Here is a 26,133-nt window from a genome sequence, read left to right as displayed (position 1 = left end):
TGAAAAACTGCGACTATTTTAAAAAAAGTTACCTAAAAATGGCTTTAACTTGAAAACGGTGCACTTTTTCAAAATTTCTCTGTATTACTTTTGATTGCAAATTTGATTTTACATCGAAAAATGATGTTGAATAAATCAGTATTGATTCAAAAATTCATAACTCGCTCAAAGATTTTTTGCACAACCTGGAAATTTCTGAAATGTTGGCATTTTATGTCCTCTAAAACATATAAAAAAATAAAAAAAAAATTAAAAATAGTGTTTTTTTTTGCAAATCAAGTTTTAGTGACAAAAAGTTAAATAAAAAATCACCAATTTTTTTTACCGTGTATCATTTTTTTTCAGTGTAGTCCATATCCATACCTACATCTTTGCCGAAGACACCAAATCGATCAAAAAACTCCTTCAAAAGATACAGATTTTTGAATTTTCATACATCAATTTTGTATGGCCAGCTGTCAATTTTGTATGGAAAATTATATGGACAAACTAATGATGCAAATTGGCTTCTTTGGGCATACCGAAGGCACCAAAAAAGTTTCAGTCGTATTAAAAAAATACAAAAATTAAAATTTAAGAAAATAGACCGATTTCGTAGAGAATTGCTCAGCTCTTCTAAGTGAGGAAGGCAAAACTAATTTTTCACTAAATATAAACAATCAGATTCGAAATTTCGTGAATAAAAAAGTGAATAACTCCAAAATTATTTGATTGAACTAAGACACGTTTTGTTCTAGTTATACTCTAATATGTACAAGGCTTGTGTCTTATAAAACAATCAATTTTTTGAGAAGCAAAGCACTCAGTTAAAGCGTAAAAATAATATTTTGTTTCCATAAACACCTAACCTGAAAGATCTTTCACGACATTTTTAACGTAATATTTCTATCATCTTAAATGTTCTTCCAAAAAATCCAGCAAACCTGGACGACCCAAGCTCCAATACGGTTAGCATTTCTGATTCGTTCCGCTGTCTGTCAGACGAAAAACTACAGAAAAAAAACGTTGTTCTGGTTCTGGCAGGAGAAATGTGTGGCTGCACGGCCCGGTTCAAGGTGTCATACCTGGAACTCGTAAAAAAAATGAATCGAAACCTCTCCTCTGAGGCCGCGGACGAGGTGTTTGCGCGTTGATTTGCTTACGTGCGTTTATGGAGTTTGGTGAAAGAACGAAAAAAGAAAACTCGACACATTTTTAGCACCTCTGCTCACCTTCTTTTGTGGCTTCCAGGTACCGGAGAGTTTGTTTTTTTTTTTAACTTTTTTTTCTCAAGGGAGGAACATTCTCCGCGATCGGTATGGCCCGATAATGGGAAGTCTAAACAAACCGTGTGTGTGGTTCGGGGCAAGGTTCTACATCGACGAGCGAGCCTTCCAACGAAAAAGTCGTAAATATCGTTTTACGGCCTCGTTTTATGAACCGTTTTGTGAACGATTCCGGAACGTTATCAGCTTGGAATCGGTTCGCGCGAGTGCGGGATTGAGCCAGCAGCTTCCTGATGATCTCGGGACCACCTGCTGCCCGGCCATGCCGTGCCATGTGGTGTTCTGGGAGTGCTCTTTGTTTCCTGATGATTATCGCACTTTGATGGGTTTTCAATTACGTACTTTGTGCGGGAAAATATAATGTGATTGCTTTGAATTATCTATGATTGGGACTTTGTCATTTTACCGATTTTAAGATTTTAGTTTGGATTGTTAGATTTTTAGATTTTTAGATTTTTAGATTTTTAGATTTTCAGATTTTTAGATTTTTAGATTTTTAGATTTTTAGATTTTTAGATTTTTAGATTTTTAGATTTTTAGATTTTTAGATTTTTAGATTTTTAGATTTTTAGATTTTTAGATTTTTAGATTTTTAGATTTTTAGATTTTTAGAGTTTTAGATTTTTAGATTTTTAGATTTTTAGATTCTCCTTTGATGATGAAAAATAAAACAGAAATGGATTAGATCAAATTTTTACAAACATGTTTTGCCAGCCTCAATTCTGTTTACGATTGTCAGTAACCTTTAGCCAAAAGTACACAATAACCTTTCAAAGCGCGCTCTTATTTCCTCCGAATTTCACCTACCAGTTCAAAGCTAAATCATTTTCCGAATCTCGATTTCCTCAACGCTTGTTATCGTCGAAAGGAAAAAAAAAAACGTTAAAAAAGCAACATTGTTGTAATCCGTTTCCTCCGCCAAGCTTGAAAACATTTTCCTCGCAGAAAGAGAGGTGTTACAAACGTTAGTTCGGGGAACCATTTCGGAAGCATAAAATCCTGGGTTTGGGTTCGCGGAAAAAACAATGTTTACCTTTGGCACGCGTGTTTTTCCCCCCTCAAAGAACTTTGCGCGTGGGATCTCTCGACTCAGAGACGACGGCCGTGGCACAAGTGTTAAGATAAATAATACAACAGCTTAAAACTCGCGCTGTACTTTTCCTTTTGGCTTTGATCGTAAATCTCTCGAAACTGTTCAAAGCGAAACGGTTTGGTTGGTTTGAGTTTTGAGTTTGGGGCATTTCTTACCAGAGAGCAGTCCCTGCGTTGGGCGCAAAGTGATTCCTTTGTGGAGTGCTGAAAAGAGTGGGGAAAAACAATGGGGAAAATCAGTAAACATTGATGACGGTTGACGACTAGTTTGTGTGACTAAGTGAGTGGAGCGATGGTTGAATGCAAACAGGTTGAAAGAAAAAGATCAATGGATTGGAGATTGTTTGAAAAGTGACGAACCTTTCACTTGTTGATTGTTTTGTTTGAAAGTAGAGCAAAAATGCCTTTGTTCTACATATATTTTGTTAAGTGAAAAGTTTAATTGTTTATTTTTCCTGTAATAACCTCGAAATTTTCGATAAATTTGCCTTAATTGGCATCATTACAGCCCTCAACACGAAACATGTTCATTTTCAGAGCCCATGATTGCCCAACAAATCGTTGCCTAAAGCTAAGAGAACACTTTAACAACGACTAAATTAACGCTATTTCAGTGGCACACATACATGACGACACACAAACAACCAGGTCGCGTGTTTCCTGTCCATTAGTGGCGCAGAATTTGCATGCACTGCGAAACTGCATTCGACGTCGTCGTCAGCCCTCATTTCAGCGATGCTCTTTTATAGTTGCAAATGATTGCTCCCTTTGGAAGGATTTTGTGGTTTTCGAATGCAGTTCAAGATCCTTTTGAAAATGAGCTGTTTCGGTTGGAAAGTGTTGGTGATGAAATGAGCAAAAATTTAGATTTTTTGGGTGGGTTGATAATGGTAACTTGTCAATCTCATCTCTCATCTCTCATCTCTCATCTCTCATCTCTCATCTCTCATCTCTCATCTCTCATCTCTCATCTCTCATCTCTCATCTCTCATCTCTCATCTCTCATCTCTCATCTCTCATCTCTCATCTCTCATCTCTCATCTCTCATCTCTCATCTCTCATCTCTCATCTCTCATCTCTCATCTCTCATCTCTCATCTCTCATCTCTCATCTCTCATCTCTCATCTCTCATCACTCATCTCTCATCTCTCATCTCTCATCTCTCATTTTTGTCATTTTTGTCATTTTTGTCATTTTTGTCATTTTTGTCATTTTTGTCATTTTTGTCATTTTTGTCATTTTTGTCATTTTTGTAATTTTTGTAATTTTTGTAATTTTTGTAATTTTTGTAATTTTTGTAATTTTTGTAATTTTTGTCATTTTTGTCATTTTTGTCATTTTTGTCATTTTTGTCACTTTTGTCTTTTTTTTCTTTTTTGTCACTTTTGTCACTTGTGTCACTTTTGTCATTTTTGTCATTTTTGTCATTTTTGTCATTGTTGTAATTTTTGTAATTTTTGTAATTTTTGTCATTTTTGTCATTTTTGTCATTTTTGTCACTTTTGTCATTTTTGTCATTTTTGTCATTTTTGTCATTTTTGTCATTTTTGAACTTTTTGTCATTTTTGGCATTTTTGGCATTTTTGTATTGTAAATTATTATGAGATAAAATTCTATTGTCGGCACTGATTAAAGAAAAGTTCATTGAAATTTTTGTAAGTGCTTTACGAAAATCAAATCTCTTTATTTATTTTCATCACCTATAAAATATGCAGTCAGAATATTCAATCTCACTCACCATATTATTGTCTTTTCAAATCAGCTGCAATTGCTGCATCTTCATCCGATCTTCTTATTTTCCCCAACTTGAGATTTACTCGCATCCGATTTGCAAACGAATCCCCCCTCGCAAAACAAACCCCAAATAAGATGCAATCGAGAAATTCAATATTCCATAAAACCGCTTCTTCAGATTTCGAAGACCCCCTCCCCTGCTCTCCTCTCACGAGATGCTGGCAAGAATTTCCTCAGATCAATATCTCGAGCCGGCATGGAAACGACCTCGAGATTCTGCCTCCGAAAAGGGGGGAATTCCCCCCCTTGAACCTCGAAAGCGTGTCGTAAAAGTTCAAATATTTAACCTCCACCATCCCCCTCAAATCTCCAACGCCACAAGGACAACCCCTCTTCCCTCCTTAAAAGCTCGTACAAAATGTGCGAGCATTCGAAAATGAAATGGAAATCGGAAGCTCGCTCCTCACCATCATCGTCGTCTTCGTCGGTCGTTGAAAGTGTCTGCTGCTGGGGCGGTTGTGAGCCGGGGAAAATCGATTCCATTCCAAGTACCGAGCGGTACGGTACGGTACGACTAAGGAACCTGTGGAAGGGAGGTGAAAATTGTAATTTTATGTTTACTGCTTGACAATGCCGCTTGGAAGGCACGTCGGCGAGTTTTGACGTTTGTTTGTGAGTGCTTCTATAAGACATGAAGCTCAGTAAAAAAATAACAAACGATTATTCGTGAAATCGTCCACTACTTGACATCCCTGCTAGGATGGCACGTCGACGAGTTTATCATATTTTTGTTAGGACTTTTTCTGACCATCAAGTATGATTGAAATAATATTCAACGGTAAAATTGAAAATAGTTGTAACAAAATCAACCTTGAAAACAAGTCTACTTTAGCATCATTTAGTTTCACTTCCTCATCCCAAGGTTCCTCACCATGGTCTGGTGCTTCTCGCTATGAATCCCCAGGCAGCAGTTCTTCTTCATCATCCGTTGCGATTGCATTGTGAGGGAGCAAGAAAGGGAGGGGGGGCGTAGCAGAGCAACATAATTTGGCTCCTTCGAACAGCGCAAGTAGCACCAGGACCCAGGACTTTCGCCAAGTCAATGTACGCAGCAACAGCAGTTCAATAGCCGCTCCTCAGTCGGTGGCTGGCAGTAAGAAGATAAAGTTTTTTTTTCTTTTCGGTAAAAGTGTGGTGGTGAGCTGCTTTTTCGGAAAGAGGATTTTCAAGAAAATTTGCTGGGAGTTAATTTAATTTAAGTTTGACTGCTTTAAGTGCGTGATTTTGCTTTTTTTTATGAATTTTCATAAAATGAATCAAACGATCTATCTATCTACACGGATAGAAATCCTGTAAGCAAATCCGGTAACACTGGGTTGTTGAATTCGACAACATGGAAATGTGCCCAAAATCGTCAACATTTCTCTCGATTTCGCTGCAATTTAAAATACAAAAATCCAACTTCACTAATTAAGCTCAAAAGCTTTGAAACTGGTTCTACTTACCAGACTTTTAGCTTGTTTCGATTGTTTTTCCACTACTATTGCTGGGAATTATAGTTAACTAGTTTGTTGTTTATTTCAACAAACAATATTTTTTGTAAACAACTGATCCTGATCGTTTGTTACGGTATGACCACGCATTCTTCCTTTTCTGTACACCCACAGTTGGGCAGAGCCATCCGAGAGAATAAAGAACACAGTCTGGTAGTATAAAGGTACTGTGAACGGACACAGAGGATAAACCCCGAGATTGGCGAGAGCGTTATTCTCATGGGCTCAAAACATTTCATCAAACAAAACAAAGTGCCGATGTCGAGACTCGAATCAAAGACCTTTGACATATCGAACCGCGCTTTTGCCGTATCGGCCACCAAAGTTCGATGACTATGAGATGGTCATGGGGCAATCTAAAAATTCTAAGTGTAAATATTGGTATCTGCACCCAGAACTGGGCATCGGCATACGAGAGGATAAAGAGCACGATTCGGTAGTAAAATGGTACTGTGTGCGGACGGAGAGGATAAATCCCGAAATTACCGAGAGTACTTTACTCATGGTTCATTTTCCAAAAAAGTTCATCTATCAAAAAAAAAGTACCGGTACCTAGACTCGAACCCAAGACCTTCGGCATATTGAACCGTGCCTTTGCCGTATGGGCCACCATGGTTCGCTGACTAAGTGGCGGTCATTTGTCCATATAAGCCACTCAATAGGATGAACTGTACCAATGAACGAATGAACACGCGAGAGGACTATACTCTCTCAATATAGCACTTTTCTCACGTTTCTTTTCGTGAGGACTACCCCTCGTTCTTTAACTTTGGGTGTGTCGCCGTCGCTCCGTGCCGTACTCAAAAACTTAGGAGCCCAGGGCGGCGAAGTCCTTATAGTTAAAAGGAAGACACTAGTGGTTGGTGGTAGCAATGCATAGTGGTCCAGATCGTAAAGTTGAGTGGAAAATTGATTTTCCGAAAAATGGTGAAGTTTTGGACCTTTGGTGTCTTTAGAAGAGTTCTTGCAAATAGTAAGGGTCAACTTTTGGTTTGGTTGAAAACTAGGGTGGTTCACGATTAGGGTAATTTTGAAAATTTAACTTTTCAAGAATATTTTTGGGATTTTTTTTGTCTTCTAAAAAGTTGATGGACTTCCAAGCAACTTTCTCGAAGACACCAAAATTTTATGAATTATAATACTATACAAATGTTAAAACAACTAAAGTTTTTACCAGCCTAAACTCTTGTGCAAAAGGTGCCATTCTTAGCTCATTAAAATATTTAAAAATTATTTGTATGTAAATGTTCGCCGAATAACGTTAAGGTATTTTTATGTTTTTTTTTATTTCATAAGAGTACACAGCAACCACGGAAATTGTTGTCTTCTTATTCCAAAATTGTAAAACTTACGGACACAATCCTGCAAAAATCTGATAGTAAAAACAGACAAACTTAGTTGTAAATTATTTTGAAGATTTGAAGATACAAAATGTGTGTAACAAATGTCTGGGTGCAATAGTTCTGGTTGATGTGCATGGTTAAAGATTAACTGTTTAAAAAAAAACTTTACTTCAAAAATACAATCAACTTTTGGAACTACCAATATCTTTCCATGTCAAAACACTGTAAATCGGGTTGAAAGTTGCTGAGACCTTGATCATTTCAAAATTAAACAAAAAAAAAAACTCTTTTTGAAATTCCACTGTGAAACTGTCAACTTTTCCGGTCGTTCTGGAGAAACGAAACGGCCTACTTTCCCTACCAAAAATAACAGAATGGAAAATCAATACAATAGTGCTGAAAAGTTCTACTTTTCAGCACTGAAATGGGTGCTGAAAAGTTGAACTTTTGGTGCAAGTGTTACTGTTAATTGTCAATTTTATGAAAAAAATTAAGCTGCAGTTAGCTGTTTTTTGTTAAAAAGCCTAATTAAAAAATTAAAAAAATGGATAAACGGTTTTTTTGTTTTAAAACGTTTAAAAAAATAGATATTTTAAAATTAATTGTACGCTCTTTCATACAAGTGGCCTGCAGGTATAGTCAATAAAAAATTAAAAAATCCTTGGTTGTCTTTCGAGGAAAACAAATGCTCCAAACACAATAACCTCTAATGGATCTTACATAAATCTTCCTTGAACCTCTTTAAGGATAAACTCGCTTAACCCCTCCACTCACCCCCTGATTTCCCTCCGATAAAGCAATAAATCCACCTTTTGCCAAAGAATAAACAGAGTGTTAGGGCGCCTGGGTGCGAAAAAAAACTTCCTTCCTTCCGTTCGCTTTTCCACGCAACTCGTCGTGTTGGGGGAAAAAATCCAAAAGAAGGAGCGAGAAATGGAAGCAAGTTCAACCCAAGAAACGAACTAATTTTCACTCTATTAATTTGATTCACGTTTTCCCGCTTTGGCGTGGCGTCGATTTTTTTTTCTCTACTCGCCACCTGCCCACGAGAAAAAGAAGAAGGGAAAACGAAGAGTGGAAAACTCTTTTGCGCCAGCGACCAGCGAGTTTTCCATCATCATCGATACAGAGAGAGCTTTTCTTTAGTCTGGAATTCTTAGCTCCTGGGGGTGGGTGAAAAAGAAGCAGATTGGGATCGAGGCAATTTTCGTTCACTTTTCCACCCTCGACAGGGAGGACCCTTTTTTAAATAAGCGTGCTCGACCTTAACTTGTTGGTGCTCTGGCTTTAACACTTGCACGGATCACGACCAGGGAAATTGAGAATGAATGGAGATGGATTGCGAAGGGGGGCTCTGGTGGGATTGACCCGTGCAGGTAATTAAATTAAATTTATTTTCCTCTTTTTAACACCGGCGTTTCCACACCTTGAACTGGGGCGGTGAGATGAGAAGAGTGTTTGTTTGAATTGGAAGATTTTTAAATTAGTTTTGTATTCGCTTCAAAATTTATTCAGGATTATTTGAATGATTGATTTTTTATAATTTGGCAAGTAAAGTTGCTTGCAAAAAGTTTGCTCTGAATTATTAAAACGAACATTTTTCATTACTTGATTCCAGCCTCTCCTCTTGACACCTCGTTGACAAAAAAAAGCTAATTGGACGCACAGAGAAAATCTCATTGTTGTTATTTTTATCTTTGCTTGGCCATTAGTGTGTCCCAAAATTAGACGAAACCTTCAAGCCGGATTTTGATAGGTTTTTGCCCCAGGAACAATGTTTTCATATAATGAAAAATTCCCAAAAATCGTTTGGCGATTAAATGATCTTTTTTGTTTTCATTAAAAATATCATATTTTGTTCCATTAACTATGAAAAATGTGTTCAAATTGCCCCGCATTTTACTTCAAATCATAGTTAAAAGTCCTACCAATAATGCACTGTATTCATATTGTTCCAGGAAGTCGTCATTTTTTATTGGCAGCATGTTAAATTTGGAAAAATGCTCTTTTGCCTTATTTTTTTTACGAATTTCTCTAACATAATTCATCTACAAAAAATTGGGTATCAAAACCGATACCATCATCTAGTAGGTAACAACTTTTTGAACGATTTTGCCTTTTCAACAGTTAGTTTATAAGAATGGAGAATTTACAAAATTCCCTATGAAAACTCAATTTTATCTCTTGCACCACTGTTTCAGCTACTGCCAGCATTTGTTTCCAAACATTTTGCACTGTTTTATAACATCAATTTACAAGCGAAACATATAGTTTTAATTGATTTGAATATGTGACCTGAGCGCCATTACGAAGAAATGTATTTTGAACAATCAGCTTTTTGTACAAAATAATCGATTTTTTTCAAGATTTTGATGAATATTGGTTTTTTATTTTTAAATAAAAATGCAATTTTCATCAAAATCTTCCAAAAAATTTAATTATTTTGCATAAAAAGCTGATAATTCAAAATACATTTCTTCGTAATGGCACTATTCATTTGTATATTGATTTATTTATTTTTAAACTTCTCTTACTTTTTTTTTAATTTTAACATGACCAGATCTTTGAAAATAAAAATCTTTCGAAAAAATAATTTCGATACGCTTTTGCATTCTTAAAAAAAGTGCAGTACTTATCATTGTTTTTTTTCAAAGCGATATTTTTTAACGAGTTTTTGCATTGTTTCCACAAGTTTTTCTTTGAATAACTTTTAAAAATATTAAATATGTTGTGTGAGCATGAGCATGAGCAGTTCTTTGAAAAAATGAGTAGCAAAATAAAACGTTTTTGAAATGATTTTTCTTGATTTTTAGCAATCTTTTTAACATGAGCAATTCTTGAAAAACATTAAAAAATAATTACTGAAAATTCTTTTTTCTTGCATTTGTTGAATCCTGGCAGTTTTTTACATTTTTAAAAGCGTGAATTTAATTATATTTGTGAGGTTATGTTTGTTTCAAACATAATGTTTCCTTGCAATCAAAGTTAAAGATTTTTAAGAAAAAAATACTAATATTTTTTAAAACATTTATGGAAGATACTAAAGAATTGATCAGCAGCCCTTTGCAAAATGATTTGGATTTCGAAATAAAACTGTTGAGTCAGCTCTTTGTTTATTTTAAATATTTTTGTGTTTTTTTTTTTGCATTCTATTAAAAGTGAACAAATTTAAATAAAAACAAGCTTAATTTTTTATGAAATCACAATGTTGATATTAGTTAATCATAACTTTACAATTCAATAGAGCGTCCAATTTTCCCTGGTTTGAAATTTCCCGGGAAACGGGAAAAATATTTTTTGAATCCCGGGAATTCCCGGGATTTTTTTGAAATTGTCAGAAAATTAATATTTTTGTTTTATTTGTTGTTGTTTTTATGTTTAAAGTCAAAGAATTAGCTCAATACTATCAGTTGGTGATAATCTACCATCAATCTTAAAAAGGACAGCAGTTTTGAGACAGCTTAAAAGACATATAAAATTGATTTTATGTTCATTCTTTGTTTTGCTTTGGATTTTAAATGAAACATATCAAATAAATCAAGGTGATTTAAATTAAATAAGTCTCTTTTAAATATATTTTATTTATTTTAATTTATTTGACATCACTTGAAAAAGCTTAATTTTATTCAAAATTCAGAAAAACTGCAGCAACACCAATTAAGTGATACCACCAAATGTTAAATTTTAGATAAATTAAGAATTTCATTTTTCATTTCAAACTTATATTACAAATATTTTTTTAATAACTACTGCCAACTGGGGAAAATCAAGACAAAAGTCTGGTATAGGAGAAAAATCGAAACATTTTCAAAAAAATAGCTTAAACAGCTGTATTACTCTGTTACCTTTGTCCTGATTTTTCCAAGGCGGCGGTGTTTGATGAAAAATAATTAAATATGATATTTTATCAAGTTTAGAATAATTATTACCCAGTCTTTGAATAGAATATAAAATTAAATATAAAATATTTGAAGCGCTAGGAAATTTTTGAATTTCTAAACTAAAATTTTAACAATTTCCATAATATGCCAAATTATTGCTGATGTAAGTCGAGTACAAATTTTGAATGCTTTATAATAATTATCGATTATTAATTAATCAAATATTCATCTATTTCTACATCCTAATCAGAATTTCCAAACCAAAATAAGTTTTTTCTCACTTTCGGGAATTCCCGGGATAAAATATGAAAAATCCCGGAATTCGGGAATTCCCGGTTTTGGAAAAATCCCGGGAATTTTATCCCGGAAATTCCCAGGATGGACGCACTACAATTCAATTTTACTTTTTAAATTTTTGCTTGTTTTTCGCAAGTTTTTCGCATTTTCTGGTACAGTCCAGACCCAATTATCCAAAGTTCAAATCGACGTCGTCGTGCTATCTTGTCGCACCCGCCATTTTGACGTTCCGAGAAAAACGCGTTTTAATGTTTGACCTTGAATAAACAAAAACAACAGCACGCAATGAAAACAATGACAGACACGTTTTGTTTGGCTGACCATTTTGTGCATTGTCCCGAAGTTTGGTTGAAGTTGGTTGCTGGAGTCCCGAGTTATAATTATTTTTTGGTTTTCATTGAATATCTTAGGATTGAAATCGAATTTTGGGGATCTGTGAAGATCAAAAGATGTGGCATTGTGAGATGCACAATATGGCGTTTTTAACTCAATTTGGCCCAAAATGCACCTACGACAAGTTAGCACGACGGTGACAAAATATCCGAATGTTTTGGACTTATTTTTTTCGTTTGTTTTTTATTTTCTTCTTTTAACATCAAATAATTTTAGGCAAAATTAGGCTTTTCAATTATAAAATACTTTTTTTTTCAATATTTCATATCCGCTATTTTGGCCGCAAATGTTAATAAAAATTCACAACATTGGCTGACTTCTGAAACAAATAGTTTTCGAATATTGGATAGGTATTATAATCTAATCTAATCTAATCTAATCTAACCCTAGCGCAGCCAGTCTTTCGAGGGCATCCTGGAAAATGCCTTAGGTTGATTAACGCCTAGCATCCTCTTGTCATTATTAACAATTGCAGTGCCCCAATGCAATAAATTGCTTTGAAACATCACAAAAGTTAAAGCGGCCAGGCCTACTGCGTAAAGTTAACCGCAAAGATGATTCGTTGAATTGGATTGAGTTTAACACGAATGTTCAAACAGCAATACAGTTCTGAATCTACAGGGGAGGAAGAAACGTGGGGATCCCCCGCTCACGTTCCTGTTTGTTTAGGCAATTGATCGTTGGGAGCACCATGCTAAGAAGTTTTGGTGCTCCGGGACCCTCTGGGATGAGACATTGTATTTCCACAAATGCCCTGGACATTTTTGCCATGGTTATAGCGCCACAACTCGCTCTCTGTGGGTGGAAAAATACAAATGAGTTTAACAAGAAAATGATAATATTGTGACAAAAACTCTTGGAAGAGTGTTTAGTAAGTCTTAGTAACTCCAGAGTTTCTCCCGATTACGTAATTCGCATTTTTCAGTGTTAGAACGGGCCTATCTTATGCAGTAGGTTCTCAAATAAATTCCCAAAAGATCCTCCCAAAGATCTCAGATGATCTTTATTTATCAATAAAATTTGGAAGAATATTAACCAAAAAAAACCTGATCTAATTTGAAAGCCAATTTTAATTCTCTTCCAAGAGAATTTGTGATTTTCTCTTTAAATTTAATCAAGATCCTCAATCCCGAAAACTGTTGAAAATAATATCAAACCAAAACTCACCTCTAGCAAAAGGTACTTCCATCCAGTACCAACACAAGTTCAGCTAAGAACAATCTTACCTTACGTAGACATTCCCTTGGCCAAACCTTTTCTCTGCTTCAGACAGCTGCTTCTCTCTCATTCTCCACGCTTGGGAATAGCCGACGATACAGTTGGCTCTCTCCACCCAAACAGTGAAGCGTCCCCGACTCTGCTGCTCGAAACACATGCTGCCACCCACCCGCCCACTTCTCACTAAAACGTGCTCTCTCATAGTTCGGCTCTCGCTCTTGCTTGTCCAAGCCACCAATACAGGGACACAGCACCACGACGGTTTGTGTCATCTTTAAACCACCACACACAAGCACGCTTGGTCGACTCTTCCCTTTCACACGCATCAACACAAAAGTCGACTTAAAAAATCTCTGTTTGGGTTCAGAAATTACGACTTTTCGCAATTAAATTAACCCCCAACAGCAAAACTCGACCACCACAATGATCCGCTGGTGAAACTGCATCTTACGAACCAAAATACTCCAGCAAGACCCACGAAAAACACTCGAAAATTCGCGCAACAAACCGCAAGTGAAAGCCACCGAACCGCACTCGGCCAACACCGCCGAATATTGGATAGGTATTATAAAACAAGAAAATCTTCCAAACATAAAATTTTCGAAAATTTTAACAGTTCATAAAAAGGAATGCTTTATGAAAATATTCAAAATATACGCTATTTGTTGAAGATTGTTCGGTTTTAATGTTTTATAATCAAATTTAAGGGTAAGTCCACGATTTTTTGATGCATTTATTTTTAAATTGACCTTTACACGACATTAAAAAAGTAGTTTAATAAGAGATGGCTCTTTCCAAATCTGAAAATGACCGATTCTTTCGTGACGGGACAACGTTTGTACGCATATGTTTTCAGTTTTTTGCTGATAACTTTAAAATCTGTGGGAAAATGTACCAATATTTATACAAATTTGGAAAGTACATGACATTTCCAATAAGATTCACTCCAGCAAACATTTTAAAACGCTTTGTTTGAGTCAAGTGAGATACAAATGTAGCGTGACGGGACAACATCGTATAATTGGATAATTTTGATTTTTACACACAAAAGTGAAGAACTCTATCCTCCTAGTAAACGAAGATTTTGCTTCCTGGGTCACCCAATTTCGTCAAATTTTGTCTTGAAAATCTCTACTGACTAGTCAACTTTAACTAATTTAGGGTCGCTGAGCTCGAATATGACTCCTAGAATACTCCAAAGTATTCAGGGAATGTGCAAATCAAGATGGCGGCTGTAATGCTATAATGCAGGCCTGCCCAACGTCCGGCCCGTGAGGCCATTTTATCCGGCCCGCGACGGCTTTTCAACAAAATATTACATTAATTAATTATTTTTTCAAAATAAAAACTAAGATTCACATAAAATTTTTGCACATTAAAAAAAATAAATAGGAACTTTTTGTTGTTTTTGCAATAAAATGTTGCTATTTCAACGTTTTTTTTTAAATTTTGCCTTTGTACTTTTTCAATTTTAGTTTGAAATTCATACATTTTTTATGTTGTAATTTAATTCTTTTTTTTATTGATATTTTCAAAATCAATTATCAAACTGATAAACTGAGCAAGAAAACCAAATTATCCATTTTGTAAAATATATGAAAAATTAGATTGTTGTCTAAAAATTTACAAAAAGACACTTAATATTTTTTCTGATCTTACTTCGAATTGAAATTTTAATTTTTTGAGGAACTTGATTATAATTTATTTTTGAATAAATGAATAAGCAAAAACTAGTGTATTTTTCAGAACAACTTTACATTGTTAAAGTTTTGGTTAAAATAAAAGCTTGACAACGCGAATTATTTATAGTGAAAATAAAAATCACTGCTCAAAAGGTATTTTTTTGTAAAGAAGATTTGGATACACATTTTAATTGAATAAATTTTATCATGTCTTATTGATTTTTTTATATATTGGTGTGTTGAGGAGTTGAACTTTAATTACAATACAATTTTAAACAAAAACAAATATAAAAAATATAATATATATATTTGTTTAAAGATATCTTTGTTTATCTTTCTTATAATCAAGATTTATGCATCTTATTTGCAATACCTGTTTATTTTTTTACTTTAAAATAACTTGATAAAAATCGTTTGATGAAAAAAGAATTGTTGATTTTTCCGACCCGCCACAGCTTCAGAAAAATCAAATCTGGCCCGCAGGGCCAAAAGGTTGGACACCCCTGCTATAATGGGTGCTGTGATATTCGATATTTTATAAAGAAATGTAACCGGCAATGAACAGGTCAAATTCAACAAAGGGTTGCTGAACTTGAATATGTGCCATATAATACTCCAAAGTACTCAGGGAATGTGCAATCCAATTTGCCAATATGCCGCACAGACTGTTCAAAGGACTTTAGAATATTGTAAGGATTATATTTGAATTCAGCATCAGCAAATTAATTAAATGTTACCTGTTGACTACCTGTTACATTTCTGTTTAAAAATTGTCCTTTTTCGTGACGGGACAACGCTTCCATATACCCCCATTTTTAAATGTCCTGTATAATATTATACCTACAGAATCTGCTTTTGTCAATAAGAGGGCTTATAAAAGAGTCATTTTACTATAAAATTCCGTTTAGAATGATTAAATATCTGTATTGCATCCGTTAATTTGAGCAATTATCTAAAAAAGTTGGGAAAATTAAAAATTTCCAGCGTTTATACATTTTACAACATTTGCCCACATCCTGACGCATTTATTTTCCTTATTGGCGCCAACCTAGCTTTTGCGAGCTCTATGCTCGACTAGAGTACGATCAACCCAGCTAAGCTAAGATGTGTTTAGAATAAGAATTCTGTTTTTTTTTGTTTATCTAAGGTATAATGACGACGAAGCAAAAAAAAAAAAATCTCACGGTTGCGTTTACAGAAAACTACTTATCATCTTCACTCCAGCCAATTCTGTAACTGATAACATTCTTTCCCACCACACGAGTCTTTTTTCGTCCTTGTTGCAAGCCACTTGAGCGGCCAGAGTGGCCCACATTACCAGTTTCCACTTTAGTTTTACTTGAACCACACTCAAAGCGAATGTTTTCGTCCCAAGCACAACGTTTGACCATTCACTGGGTGAAAAATAAATCAATCGCAACGAGCTCGAGCAGAAACATTCAAACTGACTTTCAACCCCGAAAATAAAAGCAGGACTCTCTCATGAAGAAATCGGGTTGAGCGATGCATTTTTCAAGGAAATACACTTACTTGTGGGGGGTTGGCCCTCAAGTGGTTTCGATTGCTCGATTGCTGCCCGGTGTGTATTTGTGAGCCAATCTTGTCGGAAGATTTCATTTTCTTTCATTTGCGGAAAGTGGTCCCTTTGGTGGACTGGACTGGGAAAAGGGAAAATTGAAATTGAAAACTGGAAATTCAGGCGGCTCTTGTGAGTGTTTTCCTTTCAGTGTGTAAGCTGAAATGGCAAAACTTTGATTGGCCTAGCAGCAAGGACTCGGGCTGGGAAATACTAGGATGGGGGAGATCACTTTCATAAATTGATTGGCCAGCGATTGGAAGGTTGTGATATCATGACCAGATGGAAGATCCTATCAAGGTAAACCGATGAGGAAGTGAAGAAGACATTTCTGTCGTTTATTTCAATGCTGTTGAAAGGATCTGTTAGAGATAAGTGAAGTTTATTGGAAAAGTTTTGTGTAAGAATTTATACCAGGACCAATATCTTATTGAATTTTGGGAAACCTGTGTTGTGAAATTTTATATTTATAATAGCTAAAATCTGAGTTAGACTCAGTATCTTGGATCAAACACGAAACAATCTACTAAAGCAAACTTATCAGAATCCAGTCATGCTAAGCTCTCCAAATCCAAATCGATTTAATCGGATCAAAGAAGGTCCCTGGTTGGAAATGTAACCAACCTCACACAGGGAAGTAAAAAATAAAAAATAAACAAAATGTCCACAAACATACAGAAAAAAGCATAAATCCACCACATTCCACACTGATCCGTTCTTTTTAATACCAACTAACTCTATTATACGATTCGTATAAGGTTTCCTTTTTCGAATCAGAGAAAAAACCCAGGTCGGAAAAAACGAAGCAAGAAAAACGGCCTCCCTTTTCCCGGCAAAATAGCACCAGCCCAACTTGAAATGTGAATTTTCCGGCTCGTTTAGACCGGTGAAGGGATTAAAAGTGTGAAAGCGGGAAAAACTGCGACGACTTTCATCCTCCACGATCTCCCCACACACATGTGTGTGTGTACGTGTTTGCATTTGGTTTGCCAGGTCGTCCTTTGGGGGGGATTTTCCACCGAGGAAGTTGGTTCCGCTGTTTGGCGTGTGGGGCTTTTTAAATAGCAAACCACTATTTTGCTCGTTTTCCACGTGTTTAGACTGCAAGCACACACACACACATACACACAAACGCGCGGGATTTTCCCCTGACGGGATGTCGTGCGGACATGGTGGCAACTTTGAGACGAAATAAGAAATTTATTCGATTTGAGATTTGTTCGTTGGTAGTTCACACAACCCATTTAACAGAATTTAGTTTCATTGAGAAGAACCTGAGAAAAGGTTAAATCCAGAGATGGGCAAAACCGCTCTTTTTTAGAAGCCGCTCATTTTCGTTAGCTCATTAAAAAAGAGCGGCTCTTTTGAACGGCTCTTCCGCTCTTTTTCAAAAATTTGATGAAAAGGTTATTTTTAAGTATGGTGTGATTTTTGAAGTTATTTCATTGGACTTTTTCGAATCATTTCAGGAAAATTTTGAAGAAATTGCAATTAATTTTAAAATTGGGTTTATTTCTGCCAAAGTTTAACAAATGCTAATCAAGGTTGTTAACGATAAAATTATCGAGATTCGATAACGATAACGATAATCTATTGTAATCAGTATTCCGATACCTAATTCTTATTTTTTAAATATTTCTGAAGTTGACAAAACCAACCAAATTATGTTGAAGTTTCTTCTTAGTATTTTTTTTTGATAATATGGTAAGTTTCAAAGTAAAAATACTTAACAAAATCACAAAATACCGTATTTTTATTGAAGTACTAAAAAAATTCAATTCGTATTATGATTCAAAAATTTTCATGAATTTTCACTGTTTTAGAGTTTTTTGAATGAAATACTTAAATTTTCACAAAATACAGTACTTTCTCGAAAATACTAAAAGAATTACAACTCGCAATATGGGTATTAAAAGATTTTAAATTTTGCATGTATTTTAACTGTTTAAGATATTTTTGAAAGAAATACTTAAATGATCGCAATATCGGTATTAAAAGATTCTTAATTTTGTGTGTATTTTAACTGATTTAGAGATGTTTGAATGTAATGCTCAAATTTTTCACAATATTTCGTATTTTCTCGAAAATTATTCGAAATTTCAAATATCTTTTAACTGTTTTTGAATTTTCTAAATGAAAAAAGCAGGTAAAATTTCGCTTCGTTTGAGACCCATAATAGCAAATCATGAAAATTTTAGTACTTTTTAAAAAATAGGGTATTTTGTGAAAATTTTAGTATTCCAATTAAAAAAATCGAAAACAGTGAAAATACATGCAAAATTTGGAATCGTTTGATACCCAGATTGCGAATTTTAATTTTTTTGAGTTTTTCGAGAAAATACGGTATTTTGTGAAAATTTGAATATTTCATCAAAAATAACTCTAAAACAGAGCAGTTCTCGACGAAATGGGTCTTTTTTTAGAATTTTAATTTTTGTATTTTTTAATCCGACTGAAACTTTTTTGGTGCCATCGATATGCCCAAAGAAGCCATTTTGCATCATTAGTTTGTCCATACAATATTCCATGCAAATTTGGTAGCTGTTCATACAAAAGTGATACATGAATATTCAAAAATCCGTATATTTTGAAAGATTTTTTTGATCGATTTGGTGTCTTCGGCAAAGTTGTAGGTATGGATATGGACTACACTGAAAAAAAAAATGATACACAGTAAAAAACAATTTGGTGATTTTTTATTTAACTTTTTGTTACTAAAACTTGATTTGCAAAAAAACACTATTTTTATTTTTTTAATTTTATCATATGTTTTAGAGAACATAAAATGCCAACTTTTCAGAAATTTCCAGGTTGTGCAAAAAATCTTTGACCGAGTTATGAATTTTTGAATCAATACTGATTGAATACTGACGGTTTTGATTTTGGTAAAAAAAGATTTCCTACCTTTTTAAATGATAAGTGAAATATTATATAATATATATATTGAAATATTATATAATATATAGCTATTCGAAATGTTTGGAAAAGTTGTAATTCATTGCAAACTGAGTGGAATTAGAAAAAAAACAGTTAAAAAATGGTTCGATTTAACACGAGTTTGGCTGTTCATGTCTTGAATTTATTTTTCTATTTCTTGTAGGCTAATAAGACTTACGAGCAATTCTTTGCGATATCGGCCGATTTCGACCTTTTTTGTATTTTTTTTTTAAATAGTACGTTAATATTCGAAAATTTGTAACATAACAGGGATTTTTTTGATTGATTTGGTGTCTTAGACAAAGTTGGAGGTATTGCTGAGGACTCTTCAGAAAAAAAGGTACACGGAAAAAATTTTGGTGATTTTTGAATTAACTTTTTTCACCAAAATTCAATTTCCCAAAATTCATTATTTTTGTTTTTTTTTAATTATGTTTTAGGGGACAAAACCTCGCATCTTTTAGGCCATTCAGAAGTATGGATCAAAGTTTTGGGGAAGAGTTATGATTTTTTTTAAATAGTGATTTTCGTGAAACAATCATGAACAAACAATGAACAAACAATGAACATAAAATTTTTTGACCTTATTTTTTCATGTAGAAATCGAATTTGCAATCGAAAAATACTTTAAACCTTTTTCAAAATAAAATATACTGCCCCTGATCGCATAAATGTCCCATATGCATTTTCATAGATTTCGAGTTATTGATGCAGTTTGGTTCAAAATTGTGTGCTCTTTCAAAAGAGCCTATAACATCCAGTACTTTGTTCCAGGAATCAGGAGGATATCCAGTTTTTTTCGCGAAAATTTAACACGTAGCCTTATGTATGGGACAAACTTCAAATGCGTTTTTCTCAGCTTGCTCTTTTTGCATATGGGACATTTATGCGAACATGGGCAGTATAGCCATTCTTAGTCAAATTTTGTCCGAAAAATTCCGGAGAAGCTTTTTTGGAAATAAGGTTTTTTAGGGGTCATGTGCAAATTTTGTTTAGATATTTTTTTAGTTCATTGAAAAATAATATATAATGAAGCATATAAAGGAATTATCTGTTATATTAACATAAGATTTTCAGATTTATCATAACATTTTTCAAGTTTGTGAAATTTGGTGTTTTGAAATTAAGGTCCTCGTGAAATTTGCAATTTTTGAGCCTGGAAAATCACTTAGCCTAATTTATTGTGATAGAATAGAAAGTTTACAGAAATATTACAGAAATTATATTAAATGAAGTCAAATGTCATTAACAAATCCAGAGTTATTTTTTGAACAGGTCCTTTAATTTATTGTCTTTTATATATTCATAGGACCTATAACAAAAATTCAAGAAATGTTCCCATTTTGACCGTTTCATAAAACTTTGAAAGCACGGAAAAACTCTTGGAAATTGAGACAGCTTATTCTGTTTAACCTTCTACTGCCCAATTTTTTTTCGAAGATTTTTATTTTTCCTGTGTTCTGGAGATCATTTTGAGCAAATTTTGTTCTTTGAAAAACTTTACTTCTCATGTTTTATATTTTTCTTGTTTAATTTTTTGAATTTTAATTTGCATTTATCTTGTTTAGTTTATGTTAGTTTTTGGTAGTATTTTGCCTAACTATTTTTTCACGTTTTTGCAGTCAGTTTTTCAATTAATAAAATGGAACCATTATCATTTAAGTTGTAAAAAATGCGTAGTGGCATAATCTGAGACACTAGAAAAATTACTGCATACTTCTTTTTAGAGAAATTCCAGCTCAAATCAGGAATTTTTCTGATACTTTTGTACCCGACCCTCCCCGATTTCAATGAAACTTTGTAGACATATTATCCTAGGCCTATATAAGCCATTTTTGTGTATATGGAGCCATTAGTACTCGAAAATATCTTTTGAGAATGGATATTTAAATATTTTTGTATTTTGTAATTTAAAAATTACTGTATCTCGAAGCCGTTGTGTCGTATCAAAAAGTGGTCAAAGGCAAACTTGTAGGAAATTGGACGGGCTTTCTGAAAAAAATACACTGAAACAAAAATACACGCCACATCTATGAGATTTTTTGATTTTTAAGTCTAAAACTTAAATTTAAAGGTGATGTCACGATTTTTTTTTCGTTCAAAATTTTTGAGAAAATAGCCTAAAATAACACTTAAAGACTGACGAAAAATGCAGGATGGTATGTCTCTCTTAAAAAAATACAAAAATCATTTACTAAAACTGTTTTTTTGAAAAGTGGTCTAAACGTCAAAATTTTTGAAAACCAGTAATGATAATCGATTCTCCAGACAATTTAACATAAAAGTCTCCATATTGACCATTGTCCTATGTCCAATCCTTGGGAAGATACAGCGGTTTTAAAAATGAAAATGTTGAAAAAACGTGTTTTTTGTGGTTTTTGGCAATTTCTATATGACAGACTTGGTTTTTCAGTCTCTTAAATATTTTTACCGGAAAGTTCGTCCAATTTCCCTCAAGTTTGCCTTTGACAGCATTTCAATTGGATGTAAGGGTTTACAGATATAAGCTTAATTGCATTGCTTATAACTGAAAATAGAATATTTTTTTCAGTGTGGTAGAAACTAGGATAGTAAATTTGCTTACGTAAATATAAAAACAATATAAATCAAAAAGCTGTCAAAGGCAAACTTATGGGAAATTGGATGAGCTTTTTTCTTTACTTAAAATATAGGAAATGTTAGTAAAAAACACAGCCAAAGTTGACCCCCCAAAAAAATTACTTTTTTAAAAGTATTGGAAAAGTCACATAAAACAAGTAAAACTTCCAACCCATAAATTATCTATAATTCTAAGAGTTCTTCTGTCCGATGCTTTTAAAGATCAAAAATTGGTTGAAAAATGGATTTTTGGCGATTTTTCAAATCGTCTACAGGGAGGGTTGGGTTGTAGAGGGTTAAAGAATCTAAAAATAAAAATTCAAATTTGTCGAAACTTGTCATGTGCAGTTCAAAAATTGAAAATTTGTGCTGATTACAAAGTCTTTATGTGATTATAAAATACATCAATAAGCATTAGGCAATAGTTTACAATCGATTTATGACATTTTTTCAGCCACTCTAACTTGGCAAATGTAAAAAGTGTGACGATTTGATATATTTTGAAGTTTTGTGAAATGTTGATGTCTGGTCCTGCATAACGTTTTTATTAGAAAAAATATATTATGTTTTATCAAAACTTTGATTTTTTGAAAACTAATGATTTTAAATTTCGTACTGATGTATGATATATTTTAAATCACTTTTGTTCAACTTTGGCCAGACTGTCTAGTAAACCTAAAAAAATTGTTAATTTTTGTTATTAAATGGAAAACTGACATCAGTCTTGGACACATTGTGACACATTGTCTATTAAAAACAATTTTTTTTTTACAAAATTTTCAAAAAATGTTTATATTTTTTTGAGATTAATAAAGGAAAATGAATCAAAGGACCATAGAAAGATATTGGTTGGATCAAACATCGGTGACATAAAATAATTCAATTGAATAAATTCATGTTTAAGTAGGCACCATGTAAGCTTAGTTTTTTTTTCTCCAAGTTCATTCATGCTCTTTCGCCTTTTGGGCATGCATGTGAATGTGTGTACGTGTGTGCTGCCGTGGTTTTTACTGGCTTTCGTTTCCGGTGCTGGTTACGGGGTTTGCGATTTGAAAAGCTTCCTGCGAATGGTTTCGCCTTATCCGGGAGTGATATATGGGGAGGACAACCCGGCGTGGTCCAACCGACGTACGACTAGTCAGAAGGACTTTTACTTTTTTTTGCCTTGTTTGCGTTTAACCAGTGGAAATGGATTTCGTTGTGTCCTTTAATTGCGTGAAAGTACTTGGTGAGAAGGAGTGAGTTTGTGTGTGACACTGTTAAGCCGAAATGAGTCACCAGAGCATGAGGGGAAAAGGAGTCATTTGCACCTTTGATTAAACGCGTCAAAATTCCAAAAGTAAACCAGGCCTTCAAAAAAGTGCCATCCTCGTCAATCACACTTTTTAAAATTGTAACGATGTCAAACCGAAATGCGAAAAACGGAAATGCACTCCCGATGAGCTGGGCCTGTCGCCGAAGAGTGACAGAATATTACCCCGGGATTGGCATATGTGTGCTGCTCTTCATTCAGTCGTGCCGTTTTAACACACATACACACACACACTCTATCGATTTGTGTCGGCGGCAACTGTCGACAAAACGCTTTTCCCTTCTAGCAATATTTGGTAGTTTTATAGAGTTAGCTATGTGGATCTGAAATTGCGTTTTTTTGGGGCACAGTTAAAAAATTGCAGGAACCCATTTGTTTCTTGTTTCTTGTTTCCTGTTTCTTGTTTCTTGTTTCTTGTTTCTTGTTTCTTGTTTCTTGTTTCTTGTTTCTTGTTTCTTGTTTCTTGTTTCTTGTTTCTTGTTTCTTGTTTCTTGTTTCTTGTTTCTTGTTTCTTGTTTCTTGTTTCTTGTTTCTTGTTTCTTGTTTCTTGTTTCTTGTTTCTTGTTTCTTGTTTCTTGTTTCTTGTTTCTTGTTTCTTGTTTCTTGTTTCTTGTTTCTTGTTTCTTGTTTCTTGTTTCTTGTTTCTTGTTTCTTGTTTCTTGTTTCTTGTTTCTTGTTTCTTGTTTCTTGTTTCTTGTTTCTTGTTTCTTGTTTCTTGTTTCTTGTTTCTTGTTTCTTGTTTCTTGTTTCTTGTTTCTTGTTTCTTGTTTCTTGTTTCTTGTTTCTTGTTTCTTGTTTCTTGTTTCTTGTTTCTTGTTTCTTGTTTCTTGTTTCTTGTTTCTTGTTTCTTGTTTCTTGTTTCTTGTTTCTTGTTTCTTGTTTCTTGTTTCTTGTTTCTTGTTTCTTGTTTCTTGTTTCTTGTTTCTTGTTTCTTGTTTCTTGTTTCTTGTTTCTTGTTTCTTGTTTCTTGTTTCTTGTTTCTTGTTTCTTGTTTCTTGTTTCTTGTTTCTTGTTTCTTGTTTCTTGTTTCTTGTTTCTTGTTTCTTGTTTCTTGTTTCTTGTTTCTTGTTTCTTGTTTCTTGTTTCTTGTTTCTTGTTTCTTGTTTCTTGTTTCTTGTTTCTTGTTTCTTGTTTCTTGTTTCTTGTTTCTTGTTTCTTGTTTCTTGTTTCTTGTTTCTTGTTTCTTGTTTCTTGTTTCTTGTTTCTTGTTTCTTGTTTCTTGTTTCTTGTTTCTTGTTTCTTGATTTTTGCCTAATTTTTGCGTGGTGTTTTTTCCAGTGCCTCATCGATTCCGGTAGTGTGAATCCATGTGTGGTGGCGCTGGCACTTTCCTGTCGATATTGGCGCTCGCGGATTTAGGTCACACGAGCTTTCCTCCCCCCTCCCAACCGCATCCGGGTTTTTCGTCCTCCAGGCTTTCCCGCCAGTTTCCGGGTGGGCTAGAAATGCAACTCACAGAGCTAAACAAATAATACAGTCCTCACGATTCCAATAGTGGGGGAAGAAGGGGGAATTGAGGCGATTATACAGCAAAATGCAAATGTGGGCCACTGGGTGGATTCACAACAAAGGCTTGTTAGAAACAAGAGGAAACGTGGGGAAGTGGTTAAGGGGAGGTTTCAGAGCAAAAAAAAAGTGCAACATTTGAAATCATCCTTGCGTTAGAATAAATATGGGTTCCAATTGGGTTGCGAAAAGGCACACGCACGAAATCGGGGCAAAACCAGAGCTGAAATTGATTTTAGTTGAAATGAATTGCGTTTAATACCCGGACCAATGGCGTATAAATCAATCAACGCCCAAGGGGAGGAAGGGTGAACCGATCCCGTTGAAACCAATAGCTTAATTGATAACTGTCGGTTTTTGATTTTTATTGGCACACTCACCCACTAACACACTAAATCGCTTACCTCGCAAATCACCGATTGAAAATTATTGATACCATCATCGGATTTGCCTCCTTTTCTGAGTAAGCTTTAAAAACTCTCACCCTTCGAGGCCAAAACACTTTAACCTGATTTCCGGTTGAACTCACACACTCGCCCAATTATGACGGCTCGACGGATTTCTTGCGCAAAAACACAAAAAAAAATGCCACGGTTATCTTGTTGTACAAAAAGATGGGCCAGCAGTTGTTTTTGTTGTTGCATTTCGAAATGGCCTTTAGGCATGGAAAAGTTCTTGGAGGTTGCACGTTCTTTTTCAGAACAGATTTTTTTTTGTCTAGCCGACAAGCAAATGAAGTTTGGTGTGTTAGGGTTATTAAAAAAGATTAAAACATTAAAACAAGATAGCTAAAATAAGTTGAAAATAATTATTTAACAACGTACTTCAAATTTAAAATAAAAAAAGCAACATTTATGGAATTATTCAGACCGTTGTAAATATTTTTGGAAGTTTATGTTAACCCTCACTCTCGACAAATCAGAAGGCATTTTTTTTTGTTTCAAAAATCTTCAACATTTTTCGTGCAGTTAACTAAAACTCTATAGCATGACATTTTGGCAATTTGACATTTTGACATTTTGACATTTTGACATTTTGACATTTTGACATTTTGACATTTTGACATTTTGACATTTTGACATTTAGATATTTTGACATTTTGACATTTTGACATTTTAACATTTTGACATTTTGACATTTTGACATTTTGACATTTTGACATTTTGACATTTTGACATTTTGACATTTTGACATTTTGACATTTTGACATTTTGACATTTTGATATTTTGACATTTTGACATTTTGACATTTTGACATTTTGACATTTTGACATTTTGACATTTTGACATTTTGACATTTTGACATTCTAACATTTTGACATTTTGAAAAATATTTGCATCGGTCCTATGAAACAAAATATAGGATTTTTTTTGTAAGTATGCTTTACCAACTTTAAAAACAATGTTGGAATAAAATAAAATTTCTCAAAACAATTAGGGGTCAAAATAAAATAATTATTACAAAAACGATTATGAATTATTTAGAATAAATTGTATATCGTTTATTAAGGCATTTTCAAATATTCAAAGACTTAATTTTTTTGCTATTTTTGGATGACGTGAAACTTTAGGAAAAAAAAGTATTTTCATGAATAAATTGATGTTTACGATTTGTTTTCCACAAGCATAACACCAATTTCTCATTACTGAATTCAGTTAAATTTACTGAAATCTGCACTACTGAAATTACTAGTAAACGAAAACTTGCTGAAATTTCACCAAACTTTGACAGCTCTATGAAAATTT

General features: G+C 33.9%; 1 protein-coding gene across 1 annotated transcript in view; it reads right to left on the bottom strand.

Annotated features, from left to right (window-relative positions):
• The window catches only part of LOC6052944 (transmembrane protein fend), a 61,187-nt gene extending 56,096 nt beyond the window's left edge, over positions 1 to 5,091 (bottom strand). Inside the window, exon 1 of the mRNA XM_038266473.1 lies at positions 5,023 to 5,091. Within this exon, the coding sequence (XP_038122401.1) occupies positions 5,023 to 5,091 (69 nt within the window). The remainder of the gene's footprint in view (positions 1 to 5,022) is intronic.
• Positions 5,092 to 26,133: the final 21,042 nt, after the last annotated feature.

The sequence above is a fragment of the Culex quinquefasciatus genome, chromosome 1 (assembly GCF_015732765.1).
Source record: "Culex quinquefasciatus strain JHB chromosome 1, VPISU_Cqui_1.0_pri_paternal, whole genome shotgun sequence".
Classification (NCBI taxonomy): domain Eukaryota; kingdom Metazoa; phylum Arthropoda; class Insecta; order Diptera; family Culicidae; genus Culex; species Culex quinquefasciatus.
Note: the sequence above shows the minus strand (reverse complement) of the source record. Positions and strands in the feature narration are given on the sequence as shown.